The following is a 15,995-nucleotide window of genomic DNA, read 5'->3' as shown; positions in this document are numbered from 1 at the left end:
CCTCCTGCCTCAGCTTCCAAAGCACTGAGATGATAGCATGAGCCCCTGCACTCCACCTATCCTATTCTTTATAGCACTGAGAATAAAAACTGAAAAACCTGACAATCAGAGAAACCATCAGAGGTGACAAGCCAAGGGTTGAGCGGGCCACATTTGGCCCTCATGGATGCATAATCATGAAACTTGGCAGAACTTCTCTAGAACAATCAGAAGTTCTGACCCCATTGGGCCTGTCTTCCCCCAGGTGGAGCTGGGTTGTGGCTGCCCACTTCAGCTAGAACACATGCTCTCAGGTCAGCCACAGCTCCACCTGCCCGGCTTCACTCACTGCCACGCCTCTTCTGTAGACACCCTGCACATGGCTAAAGTTCCCCAGACATTCCCGAGAAGTCAGGACTGGACCCCAGGTTGGCGAAGCAGCGCACCCTCAGTGGCACCCCACTGCCCTTCCCAGTGCTGTGGCCCCTGCTGCAGATCGCAGATCTGTGGCCTTCTGTCTGGCCCTGTTCTCCAATCCCAGCTGTTCTTTCTGTAAATCTGTCCCCCAGGGCAGGTCCCTCCCCCAAAGGCCCCATTCATACTGGTGTTGGTCAGTCACCCAGTGTTTGCTCACCCAGGCCACCCTTTATCCGGCCAAGCCACTCTCCACTGCTCCTGTACGACTCTAAGGCCAAGTGGCCTGGGCTGAAATCCTGCTGTGTTACTTACAAGCGGGGTGACCTTGGGCCAGTGACTCACCTCCTCTACCTCTGTTTGCTCATCAGTAAGACAGAGATAACAGGACCCATCTTCGAGGGTTGTTAGAAAGCCCAAGTGAGTAAAGGCATATCGCGCACTTAGAACAGAGCCTGGCACGTGTTCACCACTGCTATTATTTCTAGCTACTCAGTGCTAGGACAGGGGCCTCAGCTAAGGACCTCCAGAGCCTGGCAGGCCCAGTGAAGGAGTGAGAGGGGGTGGCCACGACTCCTCCCCAGCTGTCCTGTGGCCATGGGGGCCTAGAGAGGCCAGATCTTCAGGTTGTTCTAGAAAAGTGAGCATTCTAGAATTATGTTTCAAGCCTCTTGGTTTGCAAATACTAGTACCTATTTTTAAAATGTTTTGGTATTTGGCCAGGCACAGTGGTTGACCCCTGTAATCCCAGCACTTTGGGAGGCCAAGGTGGGAGGATCACTTAAACCCAGGAGTTGGAAACCAACCTAGGCAACATAGCAAGATTCTGTCTCTACCAAAAAGAAAAAAGAAAAAATTAGCTGGGCGTGGTAGTGCATACCTGTAGTCCCAGCTACTCGGGAGGCTGAGGTGGGAGGATCACTTGAGCCCAGGAGTTTGAGCCTGCGGCAAGCTGTGATCGCACCACTGCACTCCAGCCTGGATGACAGAGTGAGATCCTGTCTCAGAAAAAAAAAAAGAAAGTTTTGGATGCTTTGAGCATCCAGCAGAAACCTTTGCTGTGCCCCGCTGGCTTTCCTGATGTCCTGGGCCTGATGCGGGCTCCTGGCCATGGCTCAGTCACTCCTGACAGTTTTTTAGCACCTCAGACACTCCTTCTTCTCTCTCTCTCTCTTTTTTTTTTTTTGTTTGTTTTGAGGCGGAGTTTCACTCTTATTGCCCAGGCTGGAGTGCAATGGTGCAATCTCAGCTCACTGCAACCTCTCCTCCCAGGTTCAAGTGATTCTCCTGTCTCAGCCTCCCGAGTAGCTGAGATCACAGGCATGTACCACCACACCTGGCTAATTTTGTATTTTTAGTAGAGACGGGGTTTCTCCATGCTTGTCAGGCTGGTCTTGAACTCCCGACCTCAGGCAGACACCTGTTCTTTGCCGTGCCTCCGTCTGGGGAGTGTATGGAAAGGGGCACAAGCAGTGGTTGCTGTTCCTGTTGCTGCCACTGCGGTGAGGGCTGTGACTGGACGTCCCTCCTGGCACTTTGCCTCTGTCCCCTCCATCCCCTGCCAGCATTTTTCCTCCCCCGCCTTCCTCCAGCTCGTCCCAAGCCTGCCTGTCCCCAGCATGGAGGCGGGACAGTGGAAGAGTGGGTGAGTGAAGCAGGATGGTGCCTTGGGCTCCAGCATCTCCCCAACCCCTCCATGCCATGGGTCCCCCCAGGTGAGGGCCCTGGTGGAGGACAGTGTGGGCAAAGCATGGGGAATGTCACCTTCCCCATCTGCTCAGAATTCAAGGGTCCTGGGCTGGGCCCGGTCTCTCTTCTGCCCCTGGGGAGATCATTCACGCTTCCTTTAATCCCTGCCACAGCTGAGGCTGGAGTTTGGAGTTTGACCTGCTTGGAGGCTCTCAGCAGCAGGCATATAGGAGGAAGGTCACTGCTGTCTCTGGAAGCTCTTGGCTGCAAAGGGAGAGGATCCTGGGTGTCTCCCTCCTTCCAGCCATCGCCACCTTCTAGTGCCTTAGAAGCCACTGACAGCCCCCAGGGCAGGTGAGCCCTGCATCTGAAATAAGGTAAGACACCCCCTGCCCCCAAACAGGTAGCCACTCTCCAAACTGGGAAGTTGGTCTGGGGACAGGTGCTGGCAGAAGGACTCCAGCTGTCACCTGTGGGGCAGGGGAAGCTCAGCCCTCTCTGCAGAAAAAGCTTGTCATGCACCAGGACAATGGAGTGTGTTTGTGAGGTGGGCATGGTGGTGTGAAGCCAGCAGCTGGCAGCCGGCAGCACCGTACGTGGGTCCCAGCTCTTCCACTTAACCAAGGTCAGGGACATTGAGCCAAACATTTTGCCTCACCGAGTGGCAGGTTCCTTATCTGTCAAATGGGGATATGAACCTGAGGCAGACCCACCCCACAGGTGTGTTACCCAGAGATAATGAAGATAAATATATCCACATAAGCAAAAAAAAGCTAGAGGAATGTATTACTACAACTGCAGCTGCTATTAACTACAAGGCAAATACAAGTCTTCACTGGTACAGTGAAGACACATGCAGAGAGCTTTACATTTAGATCTCATCTAACTGACACAGAAACCCTGTAAGGTAGGTACAGCCACCCCTAATTCACACACAGAGTCTAAGGGTCATTAAATAACTTGCTCAAGGTAATACAAATAGTGGGTGGCCAAGCTGAGACATGATTCCCTCCCTCCCCCCCACCCTCCCTTCCTTCTTTTCTTCTTTCTTTCTTTCTTTCTTTCTTTCCTTCTTTCTTTTATTTCTTTCTTTATTCCTTTCTTTCCCTTTCTCCTTCCTTCCTTCCCTCCCTCCCACCTCTCTCTTTCTTTCTTTCTTTCTTTCTTTCTTTTTCTTTCTTTCTTTCTTCCTTTCTTTCCCTTTCTTTCTCCTTCCTTCTTTCCTTCCTTCCTTCCCCTCTCTCTCTTTCTCTCTTTTCTCTCTCTCTCTTTTCTGTCTTCTCTTTCACAGGTCTTGCTGTGTTGCCCAGGCTGAAATGTAGTACTGCGACCACAGCTTACTGCATTCTTGCACTCCTGGGCTCCAGCGATCTTTCTGCCTTAGCCTCCCAAGCAGCTGGGACTACAGGCACACCACCATGCCCTGCTAACTTTTTAATTTTTATTTTTTGTACAAATGGGGTCTACCTGTGTTGCCTTGGTTGGTCTCAAACTCCTGAACTCAAGCTATTCTCCCGCCTCAGCCTTGCAAAGTGCTGGGATTACAGGCATCAAAACATCTCCACCAAACAAACCACTGCCCCACCAATCAGTGATTTTCAAATGGTGTTCTGCTGAATCATTCTGGGCAATGGTTGACAGAAGTGTCCTAGCCCATCGGGCACCCTGCAGGTAGGACTTGGGAAAATACCGTCCCTTTTTTGGGAAGTCACAGCGTGCAAAGGGTCTATAACAAAGGCTCTAAAAATCCCACATTTGTTTGTTGTACCAACATTGATTGCATGCCTGTTTGGGGGACACAATGAGAGTGACAGAGGCATGGACCCTTCTTTATGGGGCTTGCTATGTAGTGCAGACAAGGGGTAATGAGAGGATCACACACATCAGATGTTAGACTTGATTAGACTGTGATGAGAAGTTGTGTTTGCCATGAAAGCAAAAAGCTTGGGGACCCAATTTATATTGAGGCCAAGAGGGGGCTCCTTTGGGCACACACAGCAAGCTGACATCTAAAGGATGGGTAGGACTTTGTCCAGCAAAGAGTGCAGGGAAGAGCATCCCAGGCAGAGGGAACAGAATGGCAGAGACCCTGAGGCCAGAAGTCGTGTTCTAGGAATAAAATGAATGCTAGAATGTGATGGGGTTGGAAGCACAACAAAGCACCTCAGAAGCATGGAGATGTTTTGAGCAGGACAATGATCTGATCTGGCTCATATTTAAAGATTTCTCTGACTTCCATGTGAGGGGCGGATTAAAAGGAAGCAAGGCCGGGTGCAGTGACTCATGCCTGTAATCCCAGCTTTGGGAGGCCAATTTAGGAGGATTGCTTTTTTTTTTTTGAGATTGAGTCTCGCTCTGTCACTCAGGCTGGAGTGCAGTGGTACAATCTTGGCTCACTTCAAGCTCCGCCTCCCAGGTTCACGTCATTCTCCTGCCTCAGCCTCCCAAGTAGCTGGGACTACAGGCGCCCGCCACCACGCCCGGCCAATTTTTTGTATTTTTAGTAGAGATGGGGTTTCACTGCATTAGCCAAGATGGTCTCGATCTCCTGACCTCATGATCCACCCACCTCGGCCTCCCAAAGTGCTGGGATTACAGGTGTGAGCCACCGCGCCCGGCCAGGAGGATTGCTTGAGGCCAGGAGTTTGAGACCAGCCTGGGCAATGTAGCAAGACCCCGTCTCTACAAAAAATGACAAAATAAAAAGTTAGCTGGAGGCCAGGCATGGTGGCTCATGCCTGTAATCCCAGCACTGTGTAGGGATCACTTGAGCCCATGGGGTTGAGGCTGCAGGAGCTGTGTTTGTGTCACTGCCCTTCAGCCCAGGCAACAGAGTGAGATCCTATCTCAAAAAAAAAAAAAAAAAAAAAAAAAATTAGCTAGGCATGGTGGCATGCACCTGTGGTCCCAACTACCTGAGGGACTAAGGTGGGAGGATCCCTTAAGCATAGATGTTCGAGAGTTTGAGACCACAGTGAGCTATGATGGCACCATTGCACTGCAGCCTGGACAAGGGAACAAGACCCTGTCTCTAGAAGTTAAGTAAATTAAAACAAAATAAAATAATACAATAAAAAGGAAGCAAGAATGGATATTGGGGAGGCAAGACTGGAGGGTCTTTTTCTAACCTAGACAGAAGTGATGGTGGCTCAGACAAGGGTGATAGCACTAAATATGAGGGAAAATGTATGGATTTGTTATGTTCTGGAAGTAGGAGAGAATGGAATTGGGAGTGAATAGATTCTGGGAGGTGAGAAAGAGATGCTATGAATTCTTCGATGAGACATTTGCATACCAGGCACTCTTGGTGCTTAGATGTAGTGCCTGGCATATAGAGGCGCTCACAGACCACTTGATAAGTGAACAAATGAATTAATGCCTTATGGATGACTCAGCTTTCTGGCTGGAGTGGCAGAGTGGATGCAGCTGCCGTTTAGTGAGATGGGGGCGACTGGGAGAAGCACATGCTTGGGCTGGAGAACTTCGTCTCTAACTCACACGTGTGAACTTTCAGATGTCTATTAAGTATCCATGAGAAGCTGGTCACAGTGGCTCACACCTGTAATCCTAACACTTTGGGAGGCCGAGGCAGGTGGATCACCTGCGGTCAGCAGTTCGAGACCAGCCTGGGCAACATGGTGAAACCCCATCCCTACAAAAAACACAAAACTTAGCTGGATGTGGCGACACACACCTGTAATCCCAGCTATTCAGGAGGCTGAGGCAGGAGAATCACTTGAACCCAGGAGGCGGAGGTTCCAGTGAGCAGAGATCACGCCACTGCACTCCAGCCTGGATGACAGAGAAAGACTGCCTTGGAAAAAAAAAGTCTCCATGAAAGACACCGCGTTGGCATTTTGATGGACAGGTCTGGGCTCAGAAGCTGCTCTGTGATGTCTATTCTCTCTAGAATATGAGACAAGGTCATCTCTGAAAGGCAGGTGGAGGAGAACACTGTGCCGAGTCCCCTGCACTCACTGGGCGTATGCCCTGTTACCCTGCTGTGGACCATTCAGGGAATGCTGCCCTGCCCTGCCGTGCCTAGAATTTCTTTCCAGATACCTGAAGCTGTGGCTCTCCCTAACGGACTAGGGGTGATCCTGGCCTCTGCTTCAGCCTCAAATCCTGGGATGTCTTTTTAAAATTTTTAATTTTATTATTGTTTATTATTATTATTATTATTATTATTATTTGAGACAGGGTCTGGAGTGCAATGGTGCAATCATAGCTCACTACAGCCTCAACTTCTTGGGCGTAAGCAATCCTCCTGCCTCAGCCTCCCAAATAGCTAGGCCCACAGACACACAGCACCATGCCAAGTTAATTTTTAAAAATTTTTTGTAGAGGAAAAAAAGGGTCTCATTACATTGCCCAGGCTGGTCTCGAACTCTGAGCTCAAGCAATCTTCCCCCCGAAAATGCTGGGATTATAGGCATGAGCCATGGAGCCCAGCCAGGATCTGTCTGTTTGGCCTTTCTCTAGAGACCTCTCTGTTTCTATGAACCCCATGGCATCAACTGGTGGAGGAGGCCAGGGGTGGTCATTTAGCGCCTTCTTCTGGCAGTTCTAGTCCCAGACAGCCTCTCTCTGCCTTCCAGGAATGACTCCCTCTTGTAGGGCGGCCTCCACCAGCCTCCCTAGATCCAGGCCAGGCCAGGGCACAGCTTGTTGCAGTGCTGCGGGCAGTCAGCGCCACTGCAGCCCAGGAGTGGTAGGAAAGGGTGCGAGTGGCTTCCAGTCTGGGAGGTGCGACCCGTGCCAGTCCTTATCACATCTGGAATTTTCCCCACCAAGGACCACGTGTCTCGGGGTAGTTAGGAGCTCTAGAGTTAAACCTGGGTTGGAGCCCTGGTTCAGTCATTACTAGCAGTGTGGCCTTAGACCTGGCCTCAGCTTTGTTTTCCTCACCTGTGCAATGGAGTTAATCAGAGTCCTGCCTGTAGGGAGGTTGTGACTTGAAAACGTGATTGATGCACATGAGTGGCCAAGGTTTGCCTGACCACAAAGTTTATGCATTTTTTTTTTTTTCTTTAAGATGGAGTCTCGCACTGTCATTCGGGCTGGAGTGCAGTGGTACAATTTCAGCTCACTGCAACCTCCACCTCCCAGGTTCAAGCGATACTTCTGCCTCAGCCTCCCAAGTAGCTGGGATTACAGGTGCACACCACCATGCCCAGCTAATTTTTGTATTTTTAGTGGAGACAGGGTTTCACCATGTTGGCCAGGCTGGTCTCAAACTCTGGACCTCAAGCAATTCACCTGCCTCAGCCTCCCAAAGTGCTGGGATTACAGGCGTGAGCCACTGCACCCGGCCTAGTTCCTGCTCTTTTTATTTTTATTTTTATTGTTTTTAGAGATAGGGTCTCACTCTGTCACCCAGGCTGGAATGCAGTGGCACAATGATAGCTCAATGCAGTCTCAAACTCCTGGGCTTGGGCCCAGGGCAGTGGCTCACATCTGTAATCCCAGCACTTTGGGAGGCCAAGGCAGGCAGATCACCTGAGGTCAGGAGTTCGAGATCAGCCTGGCCAACATGGTGAAACCCCATGAAACCCTACTAAAAATATAAAAAAATAAAAATAAATAAATAAATAAATTAGCTGGGTGTGGTTGCAGACGCCTGTAATCCCAGCTAGCCCGGCGGCTAAGGCAGACAAATCTCTTGGAAGCAGGAGAATCGTTTGAAGCCAGGAGGCAGAGGTTGCAGTGAGCCAAGATTGCACCACTGCACTACAGTCTGGAGGACAGAGTGAGACTCCATCTCAAGAAAACAAAACAAAACAAAACAAAAAACTCCTGGGCTCAAGCAATCCTCCTGCCTCAGCCTCCCAAGTCATGCTCTCTTTTTAAAAAATGGTTTTATAAAATGGATGGGGAACAGAACAAGTACTCTGTATTTAATCACATTACACATATAATGAACATGCCTACTGCTTTTAACAAACCTGTGACGTATGTCTAATTATTAACCTCATTTCGTAGATGGCAAATTGAGCCTCAGAGAGGTGATTTGCCCACGATCACGGAGCTCATAGGAGGCAGAGTTGGGATCTGAGCCAGGGCAGTGCAGTTCTAAAGTATTTACACTTTATGCTTTATCACGACATATCTATTTCCTGGAGAGTCTGTTGCTCATAATTAAAATTTGTAATTAGTGTAATTGTTATTTTTGTTCAGGGCAGGGAACTTCTCTTGCTTCTCTCTCTCTCTCTCTTTCTTTCTCTCCCCTACTCTCTCTGTTTCTCCCCCCATTCCTGCCACCCCCTCTAATGTGTTTGATATTCATCTGGAAATATGCCTGCACTGTGGCAAAATAGTACTATTTTGTGTCTTTGAGTGCTGCTAATATACACAGATGGCTTCATACTATAAACTGTGTTCTGTTTATTTCCCTCCTTTTCTTTCATTATGAAATGTTTCAGACACACAGAAGTTATAAAGAATCATGCACATCCAGAAGCCAGCCTAAGGCATGAAATGTGGTGAATACAATCACAGCTCACCTTCCCACACCTGTGACCTGAGAACCTGATTTTTGATCTTTTCCTTGCACTGGGATGTGGAAATTTTTCACATCTCTTGGGGCGTGGACAATTCTCACATCTCCTGGGGTATGGAAAATTTTCACATCTACCATAGCAAATTATGTCAGTGGCTGAAAGGAAGGGATGAGAGAAGTCCCTGCTCCACTGAGCTTCCTTTTGTGCTTTGGCCAACAGGCGACCTCAAGGGTAGGCTGTTCTCCTTGCCAACAAAGCCTTTGTTATAACACAAGCTGGTGGATCCTCCCCGCGGGCACAGGGAGGGTTCTTCACAAGAGGTTAAGAAGGAGCCACCCCCAACCAGACCCTCCTGAGGCAGCCTGGGAGCCAAGCATCACCGTGCAAGGGACAAAGGGTGCCCAGGGTCGTTTCACCGAGTGGACCCAGGTACACACAGGGCGCAGGAGGCTGAGATGAAAACCCAGAGGACGGGGCCAAGTCTACGCTTCTCATTGCTTTGTCCTTCATACCGAACACAGAGCTTAGCACACAGCTGGTGCTTAATAAACATTTGTTTCACTGAGTCCCCAGGGCCTAGCACAGAGCATGGCACACAGCTGGCACCTAATAAATGTTTGTTCTACTGAGCCCCCAGGGGCTAGCACAGAGCATGGCATGCAGCCAGTGCCTAATAAATGTTCTACTGAGTCCCCAGGGGTCTAGCACAGAGCCTGGTACACAGTTGGTGCCTCATAATGTTTGTTGCACTCAGTCCCCAGGGCCTAGCACAGGGCTTAGCACCCAGATGGTGCCTAATAAATGTTTGTTTCACTGAGTCCCCAGGGCCTCATACAGAGCCTGGTACATAGTTGATGCCTAATAACATTTGCTTCACTGAGTCACAAGACCTAACACATAGCTTGGCACACAGCTGGTGACTAATAAATGTTCCACTGAGTTACAGGGCCTGGCATGGAGCCTGGCACACAGCTGGTGACTAATAAATGTTCTGCTGAGTCCTTAGGGCCTGGCATGGTGCTTAATAATGCTTGTGGGAAAGAAATAGAGCCAGAATGAGGGAAAGAGAGAAGGAAGGAGAGAAGGGTGGGGGAAAAGAAAGACAGACCAGCCAGGAATGACCACCTGTAAACCTGGGTTGGAATCCCACCGGTGGCACTGACTGTGGCCTAGAAGCAAGTGGCACAGCCATGCCTGAGTTGGACTCACTTTCCCCTCTCGTGCCTCCGATTCCCACCTGTGAAATGGAGGTGAAATCTCGTTTTCCTCAAAGGGCTGTGCTCTGTGCCTGCCACTCAAATAGAAATCGTGCTCACCAAGTGTTAGGGCCGGTTCTCAGTACACCTACTGCGTGGATTTGCAGAGGGTGGAGTGCATGGAGGGCTCCTCCTGGGAGCCTGTGGCCGAGGCTGCACAGCATCTTTGGTTGCTGTTCCTGTCTCCACTGTGAAGATGGAGCCACGTCCCTCGCGGCCCCTGGCTGGGCCCCACCTCCCGGAGACTCAGGAAGGGCTTGGAAATGGTGCCAGCTTCGCCGGCTGTGGGCCCCACGGCGGTGATGAATAACTTGTTTATCTGCTGGAGCTGCTCCCACCGCTCTCTCGGTGCCTGGCAGGCAGAGGTCTGGAAGGGGCGGGCAGGGACGGGGAGGGCTGGCTCACCAGGCAGCCACCGCCCCTCCTCCCTCCTCCCTCTGCCCCACTCCCCAATTCAGCATCAACCTCCACCTAAACCTGCTTCCTGCGCTTTCCTGCTCCTCATCTTTCCCCAAATCCTGTTTTGGAAGAAGCACGTTGAAGTGTTTGAAAACGCAGGCTCTGAAATCAGACTGGATTCGAGTCCCAGCTTTGTCCCTTGTCAGCCATGTGACTTTGGACACAACTTAAACTCTTGGAGCCATCACTCCCCCTGTAAAGTTTGTTTTTTTGTTTTGTTTTGTTTTTTCCTGAGACAGAAACTCACTCTGTCCCCCAGGCAGGAGTGCAGTGGCACAATCACAGCTCACTGCAACCTCCGCCTCCCAGATTCAAGATCCTCCTGCCTTAGCCTCCCGAGTAGCTGGGATTACAGTTGCGCATCACCACACCCACCTAAAAAATTGCATTTTTAGTAGAGATGGGATTTCACCATGTTACCCAGGCGTGTTTCAAACTCCCGACCTCAGGTGATCCTCCTTGCCTTGGCCTCCCAAAGTGCTGGAATTTCAGGCATGAGCCACTGCGCCCAGCCTCCTCCCCTCTAAAGTCTGATGAGAACCTTACTTACCTAATGGGGCTTCACCCTTGAGACAACCCACAAGACAACCCTCCCTCCTGAAGCTGCCAGAATGCTTTTTCTGCTTGGAACCTCCCTTAAGGGCCTCCACCCTTACCCTGAAAGGGAGTCTCCACCTCTAGGCCTTCCTCTCACTTTCTTGCACAGAGAAAGGTTAGGTTAGGTTAGTCTTTTGTGTGTGTGTGTGTGTGTGTGTGTGTGTGTGTGTGTGTGTTTGTGGCAAGGTCTTGCTCTGCCTCCCAGGCTAAAGTGCAGTGGGGCAATCATAACTCACTGTAGCCAACCTCCTGGGCTCAAGTGATCCTCCTGCCTCAGCCTCCCAAAGTGGTGGGATTATAGGCTTGAGCCACCACACCTGGTCTCCAAATTATTTCTCTAATCTACTCCCTCTGCTATGGTCTGAATGTGCAAGCCCCTCTGTCCCCAAATTCTTACATTGAAACCTGAATCCCCAGTGCAATAGTATTAAGAGGCAGGGCCTTTGAGAGGGTTAGGGTTATGCTGACTCTGCCCCCACAGATTAGATTAGCACCTTTATAAAAGACACTTGAGGCCAGGTGTGGTGGCTCATGCCTATAATCCCAACACTTTAAGAGACCGAGTTAGGGGAATTGCTTGAGCCCAGGAATTTGAGACCAGCCTGAGCAACATAGTGAGACTTCATCTCTATTAAAAAAAAAAAAAAAAAAAAAAAAAAAGGCCGGGCGCGGTGGCTCAAGCCTGTAATCCCAGCACTTTGGGAGGCCGAGACGGGCGGATCACGAGGTCAGGAGATCGAGACCATCCTGGCTGACACGGTGAAACCCCGTCTCTACTAAAAAAATACAAAAAACTAGCCGGGCGAGGTGGCAGGCGCCTGTAGTCCCAGCTACTCGGGAGGCTGAGGCAGGAGAATGGCGTGAACCCGGGAGGCGGAGCTTGCAGTGAGCCGAGATCTGGCCACTGCACTCCAGCCTGGGCGGCAGAGACAGACTCCGTCTAAAAAAAAAAAAAAAAAAAAAATTAGCCAGGCATGGTGGTGCATCTATAGTGCCAGCTAATTGGGTGGCTGAGGCAGGAGGATCTCTTGAGCCTAGGAGGTTGAAGTTGCAGTGAGCTGTGATCATGCCACTGTACTCCAGCCTGAGTAACAGAGTGAAACTCTTGTCTCTTTAAAAAAAGAGAAAAAGTGATTGTGCCACTGCACTCCGGTGTGGACACCAAAGTGAGACCTTGTCTCAAAATATATAAATAAAATAAAAAAGGCTTAAGAGAGCCAACTTGACCCATCCATGTACCATGTGAGGATATAGTAAGAAAGTACCATCTATGAGGAACAGGCCCTCTCCAGACACTGAATCTGCTGACAGCTCAATCTTGGACTTTCTCCAGAACTGTGAGCAATAAATTTATGTTGTTTACACATTACACAGTCTAAGGTATTTGATTATAACAGAAGGAATGGACTAACCCCTGCCCATGTATGGTCTCAAGCCTGAGTCACTATCTCCAGAATAACCTCCCTGCCTGCCTTCCTCCTTCTCATCAAGGCTGCCCCCGTCTGATCATACCACTTTCTTATTAGAAATTCTTCACTGACATCCTTGAACCCAGAGCACATGTGTGCACTGGAGGTGTTGCTGCCCTTCAGAGATGTTTCAAAATTTATGAGAGCATTTTTGGTTGTCACAATAATTCAAGAGTGGGAATACTGGCATTCAGTGGATGGAAGCCAGAGATTCTAGACTTCCAGAAATGTACAGAACTTGCCCCCACAACAAAGATTATCAGAGGACCCGCCAGACATTCATGTGGGCAAAAATCCCATTTATCGCTATCTAAGTCCACAACCTACCTTCAGATTACATAAAATGCAAAGTGTTGGAGTCTTTTCTTCCTTAAAAATGTACCTTGGCTGGGCATGGTAATCCCAGCACTTTAGGAGGCCAAGGTGGGGAGGATTTCTTGGGGCTAGAATTCAAGGCCAGCCTGGTGAACACATGGAAATCTTGTCTCTTAAAAAATAAAATAAGCCTGGCACGGTAGCTCACACCTGTAATCCCAGCACTTTGGGAGGCTGAGGTGGGTGGATCACGAGGTCAGGAGATCGAGACCATCTCGGCTAACACAGTGAAACCCTGTCTCTACTAAAAATACAAAAAAAAAAAAAAAAAAAATTAGCCAAGAGTGGTGGTAGGCACCTGTAGTCCCAGCTACTTGGGAGGCTGAGGCAGGAGAATGGCATGAACCCAGGAGGTGGAGCTTGTAGTGAGCAGAGATCAGGTCACGGCACTCCAGCATGGGAGACACAGCGAGACTCCGTCTAAAAAAAAATAAAAATAATAAAATAAAATAAAATTAGCCAAGTGTAAATGGTGGAGTCAAGGTCTTGCTCTGTTGCCCAGGCTGGAGTGCAGTGGTGCAATCTCAGCTCACTGTAACCTCCACCTCCCAGATTCAAGCGAGTATCATGCCTCAGCCTCCTGAGTAGCTAGGACTACAGGCATGCGCCACCACACCCAGCTAATTTTTGTATTTTTAATAGAGACAAGGTCCCACCATTTTGCCCAGGTTGGCCTTGAACCCCTGGCCTCATGTGATCCACTCACCTCGGCCTCCCAAAATGCTGGTATTACAGGCATGAGCCACTGAGCCCAGCCAAGCTGTACAGCTTCTGAGCCTGAATTCTTAACATCTCTCCCCATGAACCTGCACTCTATGAAACATCACGTTGTGCTGTCCATGGGTGGCTTTGTCCCATCACTGGGTTATGCATCGCAAGAGGGCAGGGATCAAGTATTTTCATTCCTGAACACCCAAAGGCTGACAGAGAGTGGAGGTGCATCTTAACACAGGAATAAAGTCAATGCCCTAATCACTCGTGGTCAAAAATCACCCTTGGAAATTTTATTAGTTTCTGACTGCTGCTTTAACAAATTACCATGAACTTAGTGGCTAAAACAACATAAATTTATGGTCTTACAGTTATAGAGGTCAGAAGTTCTAAATGGGTCTTACTGGGCTAAAATCAAGGTGTCAGCAGGACTGAATTCCTTCTGAATGGTCTAAGGAAGAATCTGTTAATTTGCCTTTTCCAGTTCCTAGAAGCCACCTGCACTCCTTGGCTTGTAGCCCCATTACCCCATCTTCAAATCTACCAACATTGAGTGAAATCCTTCTCCTGCTGTCATCTCTGTGGCTATCTCTTCTGATTCTATCTTTTCTGTGATTACATGAGGCCCACCCAGTTAATCCAGGCATCTCCCTATTTTCAGGTTAGCTGCAGCTAGGCATCTCCCTATTTTAAGTGATTTGACTACTAACTTTAATTTTATCTGCAAACTTAATTGTCCTTTGATATGTAACAACATATTCACAGGTTCTGGGGATTAGAGGTAAGCATCTTTGGGGGCCATTTCTCTGTCTACCACAAGAATCCCTTAAATTGCCCATGGATTTGCAGGGCACTGAGAAAACAACTTAGATTCATGGTTCAAAGCATGGAGTCTGGAGCAAGATTGTTGAGTTCAAATCTCAGCTTTTTGACCTTGGGCACTTACTTAACTTTTCTGTGTCTCTGTGTCTCAACTTCACCATCTGTAAAATGGGAATGATAATAATAGTGCCCACTTTGCAGGTTAGTAAACACTTAGAATGATGCCCAGGATATAGTAGATGCAAAGTGGTTGTTTATTAAATATATTAAATTTCATGGGTATATATAGCATTGGAACAAGATTGTGGTGTCTGGCTGAGCCTCAGACAAAATTATTGACTTGACTCTCAGCCAGCTGTGAGGTACCACAGAAGTGGAGACTGACTCAGGAGTCTCATTTTTCTCTCACTCTGGGACACGTGCTTGCTAAGTGGAAGAGGATGCTGAAATCACCTGTACTATTTCAATTGTTTCTGCTTCTTTCTATTTTGCCAAGTGAGTGACAAAATTGACTGCAGATTTGATGTGACTTCATTATGAATATGTGTTGAATGAATGAATGAGTGGATGGATGGATGGATGTGTCTTCCCTGAAGATCTGTCTCCACCACACATCCCTCCATGTGGGTTCTCTTTCATGGATGGCCTAGGGAGGTAGCTACAGAAAGGGTGATAAGAATGATGCTAGGATCTGGCATCTGACTGGCATTTACCCTTTCTCAGGATCCTGAGGTCTCGTTCAGAACCATGGAGAGCGGCACCAGCAGGCCTCAGCCTCCACAGACAGATCTCCTGGATGCATTTCCCCAGAAGGGCTTGGAGCCCGGGGACATCGCGGTGCTGGTTCTGTACTTCCTCTTTGTCCTGGCTGTTGGACTATGGGTAAGCCAGGCCACTGGGGGATGGGGGATGAAGAGAGAAGGAAATGTCTATTTAGAGGTCTGGAGTTAACCTCATCCTTTTGGAGCTAAGATACTGACTGTGAGAGGAAGAAACTAACACAAGGTTATAGAGTAATCAGAAAAATTTTAAACATGCATTAGGTGTGGACTATTGTCAGACACTGTGTTAAGCATTTTCACTTACGTTTCTCATGTAATTTTCACAGTGCCCTGTGAGAAAGATGCTATTACAATATCCATTTTACAGATAAGGAAACAGAGGCCCAAATAATTTCAGATCCTCATCCTGTAAGTAAGTTAGGAGATCTGGGGTTGGAATCCCTGTCTCCCTTAGTTTGAAGCTCATGGTTTTGTTTTCGTTTTTGTCTTTCGTTTTTCGTTTTGTTTTTGTTTTTGTTTTTTTTGTTTTTTGAGATGGGATCTCCCTCTGTTGCCCAGGGTACTAGAATACAGTGGTGGCAATCATAGCTCACTGTGGCCTCAACTTCTTGGGCTCAAGTGATCTTCTTACCTCAGCTGCCAGGTAGTTAATTTTTAATTTTTTTTTTTTTTTTTTTTTTTGTAGAAATGGGGTATCGGTATCTTGCCCAGGCTGGTCTCAAATTCCTGGGCTCAAGCAGTTCTTCCATCTCAGCCTCCCAAAGTGCTGGGATTACAAACAGCCCAACTTTTTTTTTTTACTTTAAAGAAAAATTTTAAAGGCAATACAATCACATGGTTCAAAAATAAAAATCACTTATGAGAAGCGATGAAAAGTCTCAATATTAGCCTTCTCTCCACAGGTAACCAGTATTATTAGTTTGTTAGTACATTAGCATATTG

At 48.4% G+C, this 15,995-nt stretch overlaps 1 protein-coding gene across 8 annotated transcripts in view; it reads left to right on the top strand.

Moving 5' to 3' along the window:
* Nucleotides 1-1,889: 1,889 nt before the first annotated feature.
* SLC5A11 (solute carrier family 5 member 11) overlaps nucleotides 1,890-15,995 on the top strand; it is a 66,513-nt gene continuing 52,407 nt past the window's right edge. For 5 of the 8 annotated variants that reach the window (XM_025370358.1, XM_025370356.1, XM_025370355.1 and 2 more), the window contains exons 1-3: nucleotides 1,890-2,038; nucleotides 2,256-2,459; nucleotides 14,995-15,153. In XM_025370358.1, coding sequence (XP_025226143.1) covers nucleotides 15,019-15,153 — 135 coding nt within the window. In that variant the 5' untranslated portion in view covers nucleotides 1,890-2,038; nucleotides 2,256-2,459; nucleotides 14,995-15,018. The remainder of the gene's footprint in view (nucleotides 2,039-2,255; nucleotides 2,460-14,994; nucleotides 15,154-15,995) is intronic. The other 3 variants (XM_025370361.1, XM_025370357.1, XM_025370354.1) reach the window with 1 other exon arrangement.

The sequence above is a fragment of the Theropithecus gelada genome, chromosome 20 (genome assembly GCF_003255815.1).
Source record: "Theropithecus gelada isolate Dixy chromosome 20, Tgel_1.0, whole genome shotgun sequence".
NCBI lineage: Eukaryota > Metazoa > Chordata > Mammalia > Primates > Cercopithecidae > Theropithecus > Theropithecus gelada.
The sequence above is the reverse complement of the archived record's forward strand: the minus strand, read 5'-3'. Positions and strand labels throughout refer to the sequence as shown.